Source organism: Salvelinus namaycush, chromosome 23 (genome assembly GCF_016432855.1).
Source record: "Salvelinus namaycush isolate Seneca chromosome 23, SaNama_1.0, whole genome shotgun sequence".
NCBI lineage: Eukaryota > Metazoa > Chordata > Actinopteri > Salmoniformes > Salmonidae > Salvelinus > Salvelinus namaycush.
In genome coordinates, this window is record NC_052329.1 from 9148931 (window position 1) to 9169478 (window position 20548).

The 20548-nt window shown below is 45.2% G+C and overlaps 1 protein-coding gene across 1 annotated transcript in view; it reads left to right on the forward strand.

Moving 5' to 3' along the window:
• LOC120018947 (platelet-derived growth factor D-like) overlaps positions 1–15276 on the forward strand; it is a 31342-nt gene extending 16066 nt beyond the window's left edge. The window contains exons 2-4 of the mRNA XM_038962159.1: positions 13851–14040; positions 14826–15003; positions 15232–15276. Coding sequence (XP_038818087.1) covers positions 13851–14040; positions 14826–15003; positions 15232–15276 — 413 coding nt within the window. The remainder of the gene's footprint in view (positions 1–13850; positions 14041–14825; positions 15004–15231) is intronic.
• Positions 15277–20548: the final 5272 nt, after the last annotated feature.

A 20548-nucleotide genomic window follows, 5' to 3' on the forward strand; every position in this document is an offset into this window, starting at 1 on the left:
CAAATGCTCTCTAGCAAACTTCAGACGGGCCTGGACATGTACTGGCTTAAGCAGGGGGACACGTCTGGCACTGCAGGATTTGAGTCCCTGGCGGCGTAGTGTGTTACTGATGGTAGGCTTTGTTACTTTGGTCCCAGCTCTCTGCAGGTCATTCACTAGGTCCCCCCGTGTGGTTCTGGGATTTTTGCTCACCGTTCTTGTGATCATTTTGACCCCACGGGGTGAGATCTTGCGTGGAGCCCCAGATCGAGGGAGATTATCAGTGGTGTTGTATGTCTTCCATTTCCTAATAATTGCTCCCACAGTTGATTTCTTCAAACCAAGCTGCTTACCTATTGCAGATTCAGTCTTCCCAGCCTGGTGCAGGCCTTTTACAGCTCTTTGGTCTTGGCCATAGTGGAGTTTGGAGTGTGACTGTTTGAGGTTGTGGACAGGTGTCTTTTATACTGATAAGTTCAAACAGGTGCCATTAATACAGGTAACGAGTGGAGGACAGAGGAGCCTCTTAAAGAAGAAGTTACAGGTCTGTGAGAGCCAGGAATCTTGCTTGTTTGTAGGTGACCAAATACTTATTTTCCACCATAAAAATCCTACAATGTGATTTTCTGGATTTTTGTTTCTCATTTTGTCTGTCATAGTTGAAGTGTACCTATGATGAAAATTACAGGCCTCTCTCATCTTTTTAAGTGGGAGAACTTGCACAATTGGTGGCTGACTAAATACTTTTTTGCCCCACTGTATACACACACACACACACACACACACACACACACACACACACACACACACACACACACACACACACACACACACACACACACACACACACACACACAGATGTCAGAGTGGCATTGGACTAAGATATAGCATATACATATGAGATGGGTGATACAATATTTACAAAGAATTGTGTGTGTTCATAGGTTATGTTTGTGTGTGTGTTCCAGTGGTGGAAAAAGTACCCAGTTGTCTTACTAAAAGTAAAGATACATTAATAGAAAATGACTCAAATATAAGTGAAAGTCACCCAGTAAATTTACTTCTTCAGTAAAACTCCAGAAGTGTTTGGTTTTAAATATACTTAAGTATCAAAAGTAAATTCATTATATTAAGAAAACCAGACGGCACCATTTTCTTGTTTTTTTTTAATGGATAGCCACACTCTAACACTCAAACATCATTTACAAATGAAGCATTTATGTTTAGTGAGTCCGCCAGATCAGAGGCAGTAGATGACCCGGGATGTTCTCTTGATAAGTGCTTGAATTGGACCATTTTCCTGTCCTGTTAAGTATTCAAAGTGTAACTAGTACTTTTGGGTGTCAGGGAAGATGTTTGGAGTAAAAAGTAAATTTTCTTTAGGAATGTAGTGAAATAAAAGTTGTTAAAAATATAAATAGTAAAGTACAGATACCCCCAAAATCTACTTAAGTAGTACTTTAAATAATTTTTACACCACTGTGTTCACAGGTTACAATATGCTGTGTGTGTGGTCTTGAGTCTATCTGAAGTGTACAGAGCCCAGCTCAATATCATTGATTTTGTGATACCAACATTCCTGAATTAATATTAACCCAAGATAATGATTCACACACACACACACACACACACACACACACACACACACACACACACACACACACACACACACACACACACACACACACACACACACACACAGGTGTGCTGACAGCAAGCTACTGCAGCACAAAAAGCAATTTACCCTACTCCAAACACACACGCACACTCTGAGAGACTCAGAGATGCCTTCAGCATGCACCTTCACTGAGTGACAGACACACCTAGTTTACAGCACTGACAGTGCACAAACACACACACATACATACAAACACCCTGTTGGTAAACCAGCTTGTGTGCCTGACTGGGCTCTAGCGTGAGTAGGGTTTATTTGGATGTCAGACCTGACCCCTCTGAGCTGTGTGTGTGGGTGTGGGTGTATTTTGACAGCCATCTTGCTCCTGAAATCTGCCCCCTGTCCGTCTGCCTCACATCTGCTGTGTCCCTGCAGTGTGCGTGTCTAGTTTCTGTATGTGTGAGTGAGTGGAGAGATGGATGCACTGTGACTTGGCCTGTCCTCCTCAGAGGGTTGAGATGAGAACGGGACATAATGTATGTATCCTGCTGGCCTTTCTCTGATTATACACTGAACACCGAAAAATTCATTTCTGAGCACTTCTACCTTGGGCAAACATGTACAGTGGCTTGCGAAAGTATTAGCTCCCTTGAAATTTTGCCGCCTTACAACCTGGAATTAAAATTGATATTGGGGGGGTTTGTATCATTTGATTTACACAACATGCCTACCACTTTGAAGATGCAAAATATTTTTATTGTGAAACAAACAAGAAATAAGACAAACAGAGAACTTGAGCGTGCATAACTATTCACCCCCCCAAAGTCAATACTTTGGAATTACATCTGCAAGTATCTTGGGGTATGTCTCTATAAGCTTGGCCACTGAGATTTTTGCCCATTCCTCAAGGCAAACCTGCTCCAGCTCCTTCAAGTTGGATGGGTTCCTCTGATGTACAACAGTCTTTAAGTCATACCACCAATTCTCAATTGGATTGAGGTCTGGGCTTTGACTAGGCCATTCCAAGACATTTAAATGCTTCCCCTTAAACCACTCGAGTGTTGCTTTAACAGTATGCTTAGGGTCATTGTCCTGCTGGAAGGTGAACCTCCATCCCAGTCTCAAATCTCTGGAAGACTGAAACAGGTTTCCCTCAAGAATTTCCCTGTATTTAGCACCACCCATCATTCCTTCAATTCTGACCAGTTTCCCAGTCCCTGCCGATGAAAAACATCCCCACAGCAGGATGGTGTTCTCGGGGTGATGAGATGTGATGGGTTTGCGCCAGACATAGTGTTTTCCTTGATGACCAAAAAGCTACATTTTTGTCTCATCTGACCAGAGTACCTTCTTCCATATGTTTGGGGAGTCTCCCACATTTCTTTTGGCGAACGCCAAATGTGTTTGCTTATTTTTTTTGTAATGCAATGTTTTTTTTCTGTCCACTCTTCCGTAAAGCCCAGCTTTGTGGAGTGTACGGCTTAAAGTGGTCCTATGGACAGATACTCCAATCTCCACTGTGGATCTTTGCAGCTCCTTCAGGTTTATCTTTGGTCTCTTTGTTGCCTCTCTGATCAATGCCCTCTGTGCCTGGTCCGTGAGTTTTGGTGGGCGGCCCTCGCTTGGCAGATTTGTTGTGGTGCCATATTCCTTAAATATTTTAATAATGGATTTAATGGTGCTCCGTGCGATGTTCAAAGTTTCGGATATTTTTTTAGAACCCATCCCTGATCTGTACTTCTCTACAACTTTGTCCCTGGCCTGTTTGGAGAGCTCATTGGTCTTCATAGTGCCGCTTGCTTGATGCTGCCCCTTGCTTAGTGGTGTTGCAGACTCTGGGGCCTTTCAGAAGAGGTGTATATATACTGAGATCATGTGACAGATCATGTGACACTTAGATTGCACACAGGTGAACTTTATTTAACTAATTATGTGACTTCTGAAGGTAATTGGTTGCACCAGATCTTATTTAGGGGCTTCATAGCAAAAGGGGTGAATACATATGCACGCACCATTTTCTGTTTTTATTATTATTATTATTTTTTTTATCAAGTAATTTCTTTTCAGTGCAAGGCACTGTATGTAAAGTTTCGTTCAAATCAAAAGGGGTGCAGTCAGTGATTGAAGTCAAATGGAACGACCCATAACTGAATTTGTCCAAATACTTTTGGTTCCCTAAAATGGGGGGACTATGTACAAAAAGTGCTGTTCAGTTCAACTTATATTGATGAAAATACCCTCATTATAGCTGCACTTTGTATGTCAGATACAATGTGCTGAAGTACAGAGCTAAAACAGAAATAAATGTGTCAATGTCGAAATAATTTTGGAGCTCACCATGTCATGCACACACACACTCACTGTGTCACTGTTTTAATGCAGTCTAATTCTTCTGCTGACAGTGATGTGTTGCTGTGATCGTCACTCAGCAGAAATAGATTCCAGGGTGCTGGTAGAACATCACACTCTGCTGGTGTAGCTGTGACGATCAGGTTCAGCCCACAGTGAGGCAACGCTACACACTCTGCTGGTGTAGGTGTGACGATCAGGTTCAGCCCACAGTGAGGCAACGCTACACACTCTGCTGGTGTAGCTGTGACGATCAGGTTCAGCCCACAGTGAGGCAACGCTACACACTCCGCTGGTGTAGCTGAGACGATCAGGTTCAGCCCACAGTGAGGCAACGCTACACACTCCGCTGGTGTAGCTGTGACGATCAGGTTCAGCCCACAGTGAGGCAACGCTACACACTCTGCTGGTGTAGCTGAGACGATCAGGTTCAGCCCACAGTGAGGCAACGCTACACACTCTGCTGGTGTAGCTGTGACGATCAGGTTCAGCCCACAGTGAGGCAACGCTACACACTCTGCTGGTGTAGCTGTGACGATCAGGTTCAGCCCACAGTGAGGCAACGCTACACACTCTGCTGGTGTAGCTGAGACGATCAGGTTCAGCCCACAGTGAGGCAACGCTACACACTCTGCTGGTGTAGGTGTGACGATCAGGTTCAGCCCACAGTGAGGCAACGCTACACACTCTGCTGGTGTAGCTGTGACGATCAGGTTCAGCCCACAGTGAGGCAACGCTACACACTCTGCCGGTGTAGCTGAGACGATCAGGTTCAGCCCACAGTGAGGCAACGCTACACACTCTGCCGGTGTAGCTGAGACGATCAGGTTCAGCCCACAGTGAGGCAACGCTACACACTCTGCCGGTGTAGCTGTGACGATCAGGTTCAGCCCACAGTGAGGCAACGCTACACACTCTGCTGGTGTAGGTGTGACGATCAGGTTCAGCCCACAGTGAGGCAACGCTACACACTCTGCTGGTGTAGCTGAGACGATCAGGTTCAGCCCACAGTGAGGCAACGCTACACACTCTGCTGGTGTAGGTGTGACGATCAGGTTCAGCCCACAGTGAGGCAACGCTACACACTCTGCTGGTGTAGCTGTGACGATCAGGTTCAGCCCACAGTGAGGCAACGCTACACACTCTGCTGGTGTAGCTGTGACGATCAGGTTCAGCCCACAGTGAGGCAACGCTACACACTCTGCTGGTGTAGGTGTGACGATCAGGTTCAGCCCACAGTGAGGCAACGCTACACACTCTGCTGGTGTAGGTGTGACGATCAGGTTCAGCCCACAGTGAGGCAACGCTACACACTCTGCCGGTGTAGCTGTGACGATCAGGTTCAGCCCACAGTGAGGCAACGCTACACACTCTGCCGGTGTAGCTGTGACGATCAGGTTCAGCCCACAGTGAGGCAACGCTACACACTCTGCTGGTGTAGGTGTGACGATCAGGTTCAGCCCACAGTGAGGCAACGCTACACACTCTGCTGGTGTAGCTGTGACGATCAGGTTCAGCCCACAGTGAGGCAACGCTACACACTCTGCTGGTGTAGGTGTGACGATCAGGTTCAGCCCACAGTGAGGCAACGCTACACACTCTGCTGGTGTAGCTGTGACGATCAGGTTCAGCCCACAGTGAGGCAACGCTACACACTCTGCTGGTGTAGCTGTGACGATCAGGTTCAGCCCACAGTGAGGCAACGCTACACACTCTGCTGGTGTAGCTGTGACGATCAGGTTCAGCCCACAGTGAGGCAACGCTGCGCACACACATACCTACATAATGTGAGTGTGAGGGGTGTGTAAGTGTGGGAAGTCAGATCTGTTTAATGAAGTGTGATGTCTGTCTAATTTGAGCCTTGTGACTCACTGCTCTCTGATTATATCAGCTCTATGGACATCATGCCTCTGGACAGTTTAATTAAATACAACTTTACTATTTACTAAGTCTCTCTGGCTCTGAAGACAACACTGTTTTGTTAGACATAGAATATGAAATATTCTGTACATTATTTCACATACACGGTGATCGAGGGCATATACACACTAGGACAACCAACACGCACAAACACACGCATACCAGGGTTTCCGTTAGGAAAATGTGGTGCTGGACATTTGACCGGCAGCATTTTAATTTACCAAACATTTTGAGAAATGTACCAGACTCATATGCATTGGGTGCGTAATCTGATTTAAGGCATCCACCAACGGTGCTCAGAATGACAGAAATCACATTTAGATAATGGTAACTCGTATTACCACAACATTCAAGTCATGGATGCAGCAATGTGTTAACAGGACGAGTAACGAAAAGAAAAATCATTAGCCTACGTTAATCTACTATCCCTATAGTATGAAGGTTTCATTATTTTATTGGGTCAGCTTGTAGAGAAAGACATGTCCTATTCCAAACAGACTATGGGACAGTTGTGGGATGATAAATCCCACATTTATAAAACCAGTAGGGGTATGTTACATCCAAAAAACTTGTAAAAAGCAATGAGTCTGATGCACCAGATCAGAACGTTTAGTTTAAAATGTTGATATTATTTCTTTACATTATAAGTTCAGCAAGGCAGTATCCTAGGCTAATTGACTGTTTGTTCCATAATGCAATTAGCGAGGACAATGTCTCAAGCCCACCGCATGCCAGCGGTTAAAATATCCTTTAGACATTTAGAAAGAGGGAGATCTAATATAATATAACTAGCATGGGTTGCTAATATGACTAGGATGTGCCTTTTAGCTACTGGACAATGAAATGAAGTTTATATAAAATAATTGCTGCCACAGATATGGTCTGAATTTGGCTAGGCTACTTTGAAGGATGGTAAAACATTCCTCATAATATGTGGTAAAACGTTCAGGTTTCAAACAATTAAGTACGTGTTTTAAAATGCATACTGCCTCCAGCTCATTGCAAAGAGGTGTGTGACTGGCTGATGAAGCCGGTCTTCTGGTGCCAATGCATTTACTGTTTGAGATGCTGTAGCAGCAGGTCTCACGCTGTCTGACAGATTTTACACTTAAAGGCTCTATATCTGTATGCGTGTGATAAATCAGATACATAATGAATATACTGTACACGCGCCAGTTTAATTCCACTAAATTATGTCAATTAACCTATAAGCCGATAAGCAGGACCAGTCAAATGTATTTCCCTCGACTGGTATTTCCATCAATGAAAGCATTATTTCTAAATGTTGTTTTTTTTTGCTCCTTCTCCCGGACAATTGGCCGGTGCCAATTTTTTATTTATCGGCTTTTACATTTTTTTATCGGCCAAAAACCGGCTATTAGTCCTGACGGCTAACAGAAACCCTGACACACACACACACACACGGACTAAGTGACCTGCTGGGCTGACTGGGCTGTATTTTCTGAGGTGTATGTGGTTTTAGTGGAGAGTTGCAGCATGCATAATAAGGTTTGGGCCTACACCCCTGGGTGCTGAGTTTAGCATACACAGCTGAGACAGAATGAGACCTCTCTCTCGTACCATTCTCTTCCTGCCCTCCTCCCCTTTCTCCCTCCTGTCTTTCATCTTGTCATGCGTGTCGCTCACCAGTGTTGTTAAATATTCAAAACAGTGTGTCCGTGTGTGTTGGCATGCAACTGTTTAGTGGTGTGAAAGCAACAAGATCTCCCGTTTTTACCAATTTGACTTCAGATTCTGACGTTTATCCACGTTTCAGACAACGTCAAATTTCGTGTTTTTGACACCCTAGGTTGCTCCTCCTGCTCGCCAACATTCTGAATGGTTAAGGGTTAAAGTTTGGGATAGGGCATAAAAAAAGTGTCTACCACTGGGATTGAATGCCCAACTGTCACCCCCATCCACAATGCCCTCTGGTAATAGTGTTGCCTCTAGTGGCCGGTTTTGATGGCATTTCCCGACATCCATTTTCAAGGTCAATCTTGAGCGATCTGGCTGATGAGAGCGTCTAATGGCATTGTTCCACTCTGTTAATCAGAGGTCTGGCTGGGATCTCCATTCAGTCGTGAAGGTGCTTACGCGACAGGAACCACCAGCCAATGAGGGCACAGTGGATTGGTCCAGTGGAGCCAGAGCAGTAGGCTATGTTATGTTTATATCAGCGCCTTGTATTCACTCTAGAACTCAATGATTTTTTTCTAAATGTTACCAATCCCAATTTAGTTTAAACGTTCACACCCTTATTAGAAACATATTCCTACTGTTCACAATGTCCCGACTACTGGCTCTTTGTCCGCTCTCTGCTGGCTCTGTGGGACCCGGAAGTCTCACTGTGCCACCTCTCATATTCACTTATTCTCGCTCTGCTCTCCTTCACTCCATTCCTCCCCTGCACATTCACTCACTTCTCTACTGCCACAGCAGCACGTCTTACAGAGCAGAGACGTTATTTCTTTCTTTCTCCAGCTCCAACCTAGTTTGTATTAAAACCATTTTTCCACATCTAATGCTGCCGATACTGGATCATGTGGTACTACTGATCATATAGTACAGCTGCTTATGGTAGAGGATGAAAGGGTTTAGTGTACTCACTACCCATACTGACAGACACGCAGACAGTCATACTGACAGACACGCAGACAGTCATACTGACAGACACGCAGACAGTCATACTGACAGACACGCAGACAGTCATACAGACAGACACGCAGACAGTCATACAGACAGTCATACAGACAGTCATACAGACAGTCATACAGACAGTCATACAGACAGTCATACAGACAGTCATACAGACAGTCATACAGACAGACATACAGACAGTCATACTGACAGACACGCAGACAGTCATACTGACAGACACGCAGACAGTCATACTGACAGACACGCAGACAGTCATACTGACAGACACGCAGACAGTCATACTGACAGACACGCAGACAGTCATACTGACAGACACGCAGACAGTCATACTGACAGACACGCAGACAGTCATACTGACAGACACGCAGACAGTCATACTGACAGACACGCAGACAGTCATACTGACAGACACGCAGACAGTCATACAGACAGTCATACAGGCAGTCATACAGACAGTCATACAGACAGACACGCAGACAGTCACGCAGACAGTCATACAGACAGACACGCAGACAGTCATACTGACAGACACGCAGACAGTCATACTGACAGACACGCAGACAGTCATACTGACAGACACGCAGACAGTCATACTGACAGACACGCAGACAGTCATACTGACAGACACGCAGACAGTCATACTGACAGACACGCATACAGACAGACTGACAGACACGCAGACAGTCATACTGACACACGCAGACAGTCATACTGACACACGCAGACAGTCATACTGACAGACACGCAGACAGTCATACTGACAGACACGCAGACAGTCATACAGACAGACACGCAGACAGTCATACAGGCAGACACGCAGACAGGCAGACAGGCAGACAGGCAGACAGTCATACTGACAGACACGCAGACAGTCATACTGACAGACACGCAGACAGTCATACTGACAGACACGCAGACAGTCATACTGACAGACACGCAGACAGTCATACTGACAGACACGCAGACAGTCATACAGACAGACACGCAGACAGTCATACAGACAGTCATACAGACAGACTGACTGACTGACTGACTGACTGACTGACTGACTGCCACGCAGACAGCCACGCAGACAGCCACGCTGACATAATTTAGTGGAATTAAACTGGCGCGTGTACTCCTGTCTGATACCATGCATGGTTGGACGCGTCTCCTGTCTGATGCCATGCATGGTTGGACGCGTCTCCTGTCTGATACCATGCATGGTTGGACTCGTCTCCTGTCTGATGCCATGCATGGTTGGACGCGTCTCCTGTCTGATGCCATGCATGGTTGGACGCGTCTCCTGTCTGATACCATGCATGGTTGGACGCGTCTCCTGTCTGATACCATGCATGGTTGGACGCGTCTCCTGTCTGATACCATGCATGGTTGGACGCGTCTCCTGTCTGATACCATGCATGGTGGGACGCGTCTCCTGTCTGATACCATGCATGGTGGGACGCGTCTCCTGTCTGATACCATGCATGGTTGGACGCGTCTCCTGTCTGATGCCATGCATGGTTGGACGCGTCTCCTGTCTGATGCCATGCATGGTTGGACGCGTCTCCTGTCTGATGCCATGCATGGTTGGACGCGTCTCCTGTCTGATGCCATGCATGGTTGGACGCGTCTCCTGTCTGATGCCATGCATGGTTGGACGCGTCTCCTGTCTGATACCATGCATGGTTGGACGCGTCTCCTGTCTGATACCATGCATGGTTGGACGCGTCTCCTGTCTGATACCATGCATGGTTGGACGCGTCTCCTGTCTGATACCATGCATGGTGGGACGCGTCTCCTGTCTGATACCATGCATGGTTGGACGCGTCTCCTGTCTGATACCATGCATGGTTGGACGCGTCTCCTGTCTGATACCATGCATGGTGGGACGCGTCTCCTGTCTGGTGCCATGCATGGTTGGACGCGTCTCCTGTCTGATGCCATGCATGGTTGGACGCGTCTCCTGTCTGATACCATGCATGGTTGGACGCGTCTCCTGTCTGATACCATGCATGGTTGCCTAGGCTGATGATATATTCCAGACTGGTGTTTTCCTCATCTTCTTAGCTATCATACTCAAATTCCACTGATTTCAAAACTCAGTCCTCCAGAAAGTGGAGAGCATACACATAACGTTAGCGAGCCAGCCAGCCAGCTAACGTTAGCTAGCTAACAGTACACTTTAACTTGACATTATGTTTATGCGGTTTTACTACATGCCGATGTCGCCATTTTTAGCTAATATCCCCCGATTCCGACATGCTTACCGATGTGTCGTGCATCCCTAGTCTGAATACTTATGCATATAAGGTATTTCTGTTTTTTGATTTTTTTATATAAATTAGCAAAAACAGTTTTAGCTTCGTCATTATTGGGTACTGTGTGTAGATTGAGGGGGGAAAAAGTATATTTAATCCATTTTAGAATAAGGCTGTAACTTAACAAAATTTGGAAAAAGTCAACGGAATACTGAATACTTTCCGAATGCACTGTATGTGTAAATGGTTAAATTTGGGATTCAGTTGGATTGGCCACTCCATGCATCACTGCTCTCCTCCTTCTCTCCCTCTGCTGTGTGTTCTATTGACGCACTTACCTTCATACACATACGCACCGTACACACACACAGAGACGCACACACATCATGTTCCTTGTTTCACATGGCGTAATTAACATCACTATGGATACAGGTACTACCAGTCGTCAGAGAGAGAGACATGACGGATGGTGTGTGAGGGAGAAATGATGGAGGGAGGGGGAGAGAAGTGTGTTTCTACAGTTGCTAGCGATCATGTGGGGTCGAGCAGATATTCAAGACCTTTCCTCATTTGACACCACTCACTAACCCTGTGCCCCTGTATGGGTCACAATAACTACTTCCACTGAGTGAGAGCAGTAGAGAGATGGATTAATGTCCTCAGATTCAGTCACAGAGCATTAGGAGGACTATAATCGCAGAGCATTAGGAGGACTATATATGACTATGTAGACACAGAACATTAGGACTATGTAGGACTATGCAGTCACAGAGCATTAGGAGGACTATGTAGTCACAGAGCATTAGGAGGACTATGTAGGACTATGTAGTCACAGAGCATTAGGACTATGTAGTCACAGAGCATTAGGACTATGTAGTCACAGAGCATTAGGACTATGTAGTCACAGAGCATTAGGAGGAATATAATCGCAGAGCATTAGGAGGACTATGTAGTCACAGAGCATTAGGAGGAATATAATCGCAGAGCATTAGGAGGACTATGTAGTCGCAGAGCATTAGGACTATGTAGTCAGAGCATTAGGACTATGTAGTCAGAGCATTAGGACTATGTAGTCAGAGCATTAGGACTATGTAGTCAGAGCATTAGGACTATGTAGTCACAGTGCATTAGGATTATGTAGTCACAGTGCATTAGGACTATGTAGTCACAGTGCATTAGGACTATGTAGTCACAGTGCATTAGGATTATGTAGTCACAGTGCATTAGGACTATGTAGTCAGAGCATTAGGACTATGTAGTCAGAGCATTAGGACTATGTAGTCACAGTGCATTAGGACTATGTAGTCGCAGAGCAGTAGGACTATGTAGTCAGAGCATTAGGACTATGTAGTCAGAGCATTAGGACTATGTAGTCACAGTGCATTAGGACTATGTAGTCACAGTGCATTAGGATTATGTAGTCACAGTGCATTAGGACTATGTAGTCACAGTGCATTAGGACTATGTAGTTACAGAGCATTAGGACTATGTAGTCAGAGCATTAGGACTATGTAGTCACAGTGCATTAGGATTATGTAGTCACAGTGCATTAGGACTATGTAGTCACAGTGCATTAGGACTATGTAGTCACAGTGCATTAGGACTATGTAGTCACAGTGCATTAGGACTATGTAGTCACAGTGCATTAGGACTATGTAGTCGCAGTGCATTAGGACTATGTAGTCGCAGTGCATTAGGACTATGTAGTCGCAGTGCATTAGGACTATGTAGTCACAGTGCATTAGGACTATGTAGTCACAGTGCATTAGGACTATGTAGTCACAGTGCATTAGGACTATGTAGTCACAGAGCATTAGGACTATGTAGTCACAGAGCATTAGGACTATGTAGTCACAGAGCATTAGGACTATGTAGTCACAGAGCATTAGGGCTATGTAGGACTATGTAGTCACAGAGCATTAGGACTATGTAGAACTATGTAGTCACAGAACATTAGGACTATGTAGAACTATGTAGTCACAGAGCATTAGGATTATGTAGGACTATGTAGTCACAGAGCATTAGGACTATGTAGTCACAGAGCATTAGGATTATGTAGAACTATTTAGTCACAGAGCATTAGGATTATGTAGAACTATGTAGTCACAGAGCATTAGGACTATGTAGTCACAGAACATTAGGACTATGTAGTCACAGAGCATTAGGACTATGTAGTCACAGAGCATTAGGACTATGTAGTCACAGAGCATTAGGACTATGTAGTCACAGAGCATTAGGACTATGTAGTCACAGAGCATTAGGACTATGTAGTCACAGAGCATTAGGACTATGTAGTCACAGAGCATTAGGACTATGTAGGACTATAAACTGTATTTATTGGAACAGTTTTGTTTACTGTTATTCTTTGTCTGTCTCTCTCACTCTTTCTCTGTCTCTCTCTCTCGCTCTCTCTCTCTGTCTCTCTTCTCTCTCTCTGTCTCTCTCTCTCTCTCTTTGTCTCGCTCTCTCTCTCTGCCTCTCTCTCTCTCTCTCTCTGTGTCTGTCTGCCTGCCTGCCTGCCTGCTGCTCTCTCTGCCGCTCTCTCTGTCGCTCTCAGTTTCTCTCTGTCTCTCTGTTGCTCTATCTCTGTCGCTCTATCTCTCTCTCTCTGTCTCTCTCTGTGTCTGTCACTCTCTCTCTCTGTCTCGCTCTCTATCTCTCTGTTTCTCTCTCTGTCTCGGTCTCTCTCTGTCTCGGTCTCTCTCTCTCTCGGTCTCTCTCTCTCTCGGTCTCTCTCTCTCGGTCTCTCTTTGTCTCGGTGTCTGTTGGTCTCTCTCGGTATCTCTCTTTCTCTGTCGGTCTCTGTCTCTGTCTCTGTCTCTGTCTCTCTCGCGGTCTCTGTCTGTCTCTCGGTCACGTTTTCTGTTTTTCTCGGTCTCTGTCTTTCTCTCGGTCTCTGTCTCTCTCTCGTTCTCTGTCTCTCTCTCTCGTTCTCTGTCTCTCTCTCTCGGTCGCTGTCTCTCTCTCGGTCTCTGTCTCTCTCTCTGTCTCTCTCTCTCTCTGACTCTCTGTGTATGAAATCCCAGAGAGTAAACTCACTAACCTATACCAGTTATAACTGCTAATAGACAGCAATCACCTTACAGACTTGTACCGGAAAGAAGAGATCGTCACGGTAACGGCAACGGGCGGAGTCATCCAGAGCCCCCGCTTTCCTAACGCCTATCCCAGGAACCTGCAGTTGTCATGGAAACTACTGTCGCCCCACAACACCCGCATCACCCTGGAGTTTGACTCCCACTTTGCACTGGAGGAACCAGAGAACGAAGTCTGCAGGTGAGAGAGGGAGGAGAGGATAGAGAGGTGAAAGATTGAAGTGCCAGGGAGAGAGAAAGTTGGCTGAGTTTGTAATGGATGAAAAGGGAGATTTGAGTGAAGAGAGTAGGCTGGCATCCCTCTGATGAGGGTATCAACATCTACAGAGAGGAGGGAGGGAGGGATGGATGAAGGTTGCCGTCTATGCAGTAATGAAGAATATGTCCTTGAGGGTGAGAAGAGAGAATAGGCTTTTAATCCCCAAACCAAAGGCATCTGTCTTTGTAAGCACTTTAGACAAGAGAGAAGGGAGAGGATGGGAAAGCGAGAGGGGAGAGGATGGGAAAGCGAAAGGGGAGAGGATGGGAAAGCGAAAGGGGAGAGGATGGGAAAGCGAGAGGGGAGAGGATGGGAAAGCGAGAGGGGAGAGGATGGGAAAGCGAGAGGGGAGAGGATGGGAAAGCGAGAGGGGAGAGGAAGGGAAAGCGAGAGGGGAGAGGATGGGAAAGCGAGAGGGGAGAGGAAGGGAAAGCGAGAGGGGAGAGGATGGGAAAGCGAGAGGGGAGAGGATGGGAAAGCGAGAGGGGAGAGGAAGGGAAAGCGAGAGGGGAGAAATTAGGAAAGATATAAAGAGGGGGAGGGAGATGACTGGTGATTGGCTCACCAACAATTATACCTTTTCTAATGAACAGTGATTATTCATTGATTGATCCGTTGATATATTAAATCCATTGATTGATCCATTCTTATATTAAATCCATTGATTGAAAAGCTAGTGAGCCCCTCCTCTCCCCCTTCCCTCGCAGATATGACTTTGTGGAGGTGGAGGACATGTCAGAGACCAGTACTATTGTCTGGGGGAGATGGTGTGGTCAGAGAGTCCCCCCTCGTCTTACCTCCAAAACCAACACCCTCAAAGTCTCCTTCAAGTCAGACGACTACTTCGTGGCCAAGCCTGGCTTCAAACTCCACTTTTCTCTACAGGTGAGTGAACGTCGGGATCTGACTGCATCTCATTCCACAAAGGTGTTGAAACGTAAAGACCCAAAGCTGGTGTTATAACGGCCAATGAATCTCTTATGTCATCCTTATGACAGTCTAATGTAGTCTGTATGACAGATGGTTCAAGTATGGTGCTACCAAAATCCTTCCTGAGGTAACAAGCTGTGGGAATTAGATGACTAAACCCATAATGTCTGTTTCCTTTGTAAGACGTCTAACTTGACAAAAGAGGAGGGAGAGGTGGAGGGAGACTGAGTATGTACTCTTTATAAAGCCCAGTCTGGATCAGAAGAGTGGCTACGTCAGTAGTTGAATAGTGGAGGAGGATTTAGATGTGTAGATGTTCCCTTGGCTTTCAGACACATTACATTACTGAAGAGAGCAAGAGGTTTTTTATTTTGCCCTCTAAAGCATTTGACTTTAAACACACATTATCTCATACCACTCTGCACTCCTCTCCATTCTAAAATATCCTGAAAGTCTCTCTCACCTCTCTCTCTCTCTCCTCTCCATCTCTCCTCCCCCCTCACCTCTCTCTCTCCTCTCCATCTCTCCTCCCCCCTCACCTCTCTCTCTCCTCTCCATCTCTCCTCCCCCCTCACCTCTCTCTCTCCTCTCCATCTCTCCTCCCCCCTCACCTCTCTCCTCCTCTCCATCTCTCCTCCCCCTCATCTCTCTCCCGTCTCTTTCGCCTGGAGAGGTCGGCATATGTCCATTATTATTCCTTCTCCACAGTGCCTCATGTTGTCCTTTTGTTCTTTGTTATTCCTTTGTCCTTGTGTGTAGCTGCCTGCTTTGTGTCCTCAGCACAGTGACACCCTGTGCGTGGGGGCGGGTGTGCGTGTGAGAAACCAACACACTTTCCCAGACAGGGAAGCTGCCATTAGATTGGCCTCCCAGTACCCACACACTTTCCCCTCCACCTCTAGGGCTGTAAGAGGCTTCATTTAACAGCTCTAATTTGTTCTGCCCTGCTGTATAGATAAGGTGGAGGAGGGAGAGAGAGAGGAAGGTAGAGAACAGGTGTCTCAGATCCTATCATGCTGACAGCTGATAACTCCTAAGGAACAAAGAGAGGGAGTTTGAGGAGAGAGAGAGAGAGCGAAGAGGGAGTGTTACGAGCGAGAGAGTCTAGTTCCTCCAAATCAGTCATTTGTCATCACAACCACAACACAACCACAGTACAACCAGTACGCAACCACAATACAACCATTACTCATCCATAATGCAACCATAACACATCCACAAACACAAAACAACATAACCACAATACAACCATAACCACAAAACAACCGTGCTTCTACACCTGCATTGCTTGCTGTTTGGGGTTTTAGCCTGGGTTTCTGTACAGCACTTTGAGATGTCAGCTGATGTAAGAAGGGCTATATAAATACATTTGATTTGATAACAAAACCACAATACGTATTCTGCTTTAACCCAAAACCTTCATTCGGAAAGTATTCAGACCCCTGGACTTTTTCCACAATTTGTTGTTACAACCTAATTCTAAATAAATAACAACATCCTCATCGATCTACACACGATACCCCATAATGACAAAGCCAAAATGTTTGCAAATGTATTAAATATAAAAAAAACGATACCTTATTTACATAATTATTCAGACCATTCAGACACTCTAAATGTAGCTCAGGTGCATCCTGTTTCCATTGATCATCCTTGGTCAATTAAATTCATTGAACATGATTTGGAAAGGCACACACCTGTCTATATAAGGTCCCACAGTTGACAGTGGATGTCAGAGCAAAATCCAAGCCATGTGGTTGATGCAAATGTTCGCAGAGCTCTGAGACAGGATTATGTCGAGGCACAGATCTGGGGAAGGGTTTCAAAAAATGTCTGCATCATTGAAGGTCCCCAAGAACACAGTGGCCCCATTTATTCTTACATGGAAGAAGTTTGGAACCACCAAGACTCTTCTTAGAGCTGGCCACCCGTCCAAACTGAGCAATCGGGGGAGAAGCACATTGGTCAGGGAGGTGACAAAGACCCGATGGTCACTCTGACTGAGCTCCAGAGTTCCTCTGTGGAGATGGGAGATCAAGAAGGACGACCATCTCTGCCGCACTTCACCAATCAGGCCTTTATGGCAGAGTGGCCAGATGGAAGCCACTCCTCAGTAAAAGGCACATGACAGCCTGCTTGGAGTTTGCCAAAAGGCACCTAAAGACTCTCAGACAATGAGAAACAAGATTCTCTGGTCTGATGAAACCAAGATTGAACTCTTTGGCCTGAATGCCAAGCGTCACGTCTGGAGGAAACCTGGCATCATCCCTACGGTGAAGCATGGTGGTGGCAGCATCATGCTGTGGGGATTTTTTTCAGCGGTAGGGACTCGAAGACTAGTCAGAATTGAGGAAAAGATGATCGGAGCAAAGTACAGAGAGACCATTGATGAAAACCTGCTCCCAGGACCTCAGACTGGGGTGAAAGTTCACCTTCCACCAGGACAACAACCCTAAGCACACAGCCAAGACAACGCAGAAGTGGATTCGGGACAAGACTCTGAATGTTCTTGAGTGGCCCAGCCAGAGCACGGACTTGAACCTCTTCGAACATCTCTGGAGAGATCTGAAAATAGCTGTGCAGCAACGCTCCCCATCCAACCTGACAGAGCTTGAGAGTATCTGCAGAGAAGAATGGGAGAAATTCCCCAAATACAGGTGTGCCAAGCTTGTAGTGTCATACCCAAGACTCGAGGCTTTAATCGCTGCCAAAGGTGCTTCAACAAAGTACTGAGTAAAGGGTCTGAATACTTATGTAAATGTCATATTTCAAATATTATGGGCTATTTCCATTATGGAGTATTGTGTGTAGATTGATGATGGGGGAAAAAAATCATCAATTTTGGAAAAAGGCTGTAACGCAAGAAAATGTGGAAAAAGTCAAGAGGTCTGAATACGTTCCGAATGCACTGTTCACACACATGTACACGCACACGCACACGCATACACAACAACACAATGCAATAACATGACCATGACTGAATGCTGTAGTGCTTTTCTTAATTTCCTTAACGAGGAATCCTCTAGAACCAGTGATTCAGGCTTAATTTAGGCTCCTGAGTGGCGCAGCGGTCTAAGGCACTGCATCTCAGTGCTAGAGGTGTTACTACAGACACCCTGGTTCGATTCCAGGCTGTCTCACAACCGGCCGTGATTGGGAGTCTCATAGGTTGGCGCACAATTGGCCCAGCATTGTCCGGGTTTGGCTGGTGTAGGCAGTCATTGTAAATAATACTTTTTTTCTTAACTGACTTACTTAGATAAAACAATTGTGGAGTTCCTCTGAACAGCAGATCCATCCAGGCAGGAATATGATCCAGGAACTCTACTCTGTTCCCGGAGACTCCCAGATGTTGCCAGGCTCTGCAGCTATTCTGGAACCCATTGAGGTTTTCCCATAAATACATAAATAGATATTCCCAGAAACCAACACTGTCTGTGGCAAAGCGATACCATTAATCTCCTACAGAAAGAACATGTCTGAGAGAAAGTGTTACATACACATTATTAGTAGCAGGTGCATGGAAACACAAGTCAATTATGGCAATACACATTTTTTGTGCAATATCTCTTATTTGTTGTTTCACCCTGAAAGCACTACTTCCCTTCTTACCCTGTGACCATCTGAAAACGTTTATACCCAGGAGGACCTAGTCTAATCTGCCACGACTCTCCCAGCTACCAGACATGGTTTCGTGTCCCTGTTGACCTGCTCTCTTAAGGCACTGTAAACTGTTCTTCCTATTAAAAGTCCCAGGTGCGTGTGTGTGGCTTTAGCCCAGCTGTCCCTGCATTCCCCTCTGAAGCACAGGACTGTGGGACAGTTTACTGAATCTGACGGCTTATTGCCTAATAAGGTCAGATGCTAACTGAGATACACATCTGGGGCTGCTGCAGGGGCCACACACACACACGCACTACTCATGTATGAGCCTCATAGCAATGAGGAAGTCGAAGCTCAATACCCCAGCTGTGTATGAAGTCAGAGGGGTTCCTGTCAAAACACAGTGTGTATCTGTGGGTTGCACGTGAGAAACGGATGCTATAAAACAAAAGATTAGTCACTAAACTTTTTAAGTCATCTCTGATTTCATATGACACACCCACACATACATTCAAAGGCTCAGACATAATATAGACACACACACACACACACAGCATGCACAAATACAGTATAACACACACACATGCATTTGCAGACTCATACATAACATGAACACACACACACACACACACACACACACACACACACACACACACACACAGAGTACACACACAGAGTACACACACAGAGTACACACACAGAGTACACACACAGAGTACACACACAGAGTACACATAGTTTTTAAGTGGGTTCAGACTGCATGTTATGCAGATGTATAGTTGTTCCCTCAGGTTCACTATGAACTTAACAGAGCTGAAGTAAACAGGCTCTATGAACTGCAGAGTGTGTTTTTAGGAGAGCCTTTACCCATTACATAGAATATCAACCAGTGGCAGTTGCACATCTGCAAGGGGTGTGTTCACAAGTCACTTTTGACAAACAGTGAGTGTGGTATCTCTCCTCTACATAGAGCATCTCTCTGTGTCTGATGAAGGGGTCTGTGAGGAGGACAGGGCCCAGACTCACAAAACCTTCTTAAGAACACATTTCTTCTTAACTGTTATTTTGTTCTTCACTATAGACTTATGAATAAAGTTAAGTTGTTATTCCTCAAATTTATTGGAAATGTTTTTGCGTTATTTCTTATGTTTCTCCTTAAGCCAACAGTTAAGAAGGAATTACATTCTTGAAAATTAAGCTTTTGGATTTGTTCTTGCAGATGTTCTTAATCCAAGATGGCTAAACCCTTGTCTTAAACTCAGGGCAGTGAGAGAAAAAGCTCATGACAGCAATTGAACATGTTTAATTCACTCACAAACTTCATCTGCAAGTTTCAGTATTGATTATTTTAAACCCAATAACTTGTTTTTAGAACCGAAGATATTTGAGAAGTTTGTAAGAAAATCATTAAATCTTAAGATTTTGCACTTACGAACGATCTTATGAATTTATACATTTTTTCTTAAGAAGCTTCTTAAACCGTTAAAGATCAGACCCTTTTTTTTCCAATTTTCGCCTAAAAGACATACCCAAATCTAACTGCCTGTAGCTCAGGACCTGAAGCAAGGATATGCATATTCATGATACCATTTGAAAGAAAATACTTTGAAGTTTGTGGAAATGTAAAATTAATGTCAGAGAATTTAACTTCTCTAGGGTAGGGGGCAGCATTCGAAATTTTGGATGAAATGCATGCCCAAATTAAACTGCCTGCTTCTTGGTCCCAGAATATATGATACGCATATAACTGGTAGATTTGGATAGAAAACACTCTAAAGTTTCCAAAACAGTTAAAATAGTGTCTGTGAGTATAACAGAACTGATTTGGCAGGTGAAAATCTGAGAAAAATCCATTCAGGAAGTATTTCTTTTTTTGGTTTTGTAGTTTTCTATTCAA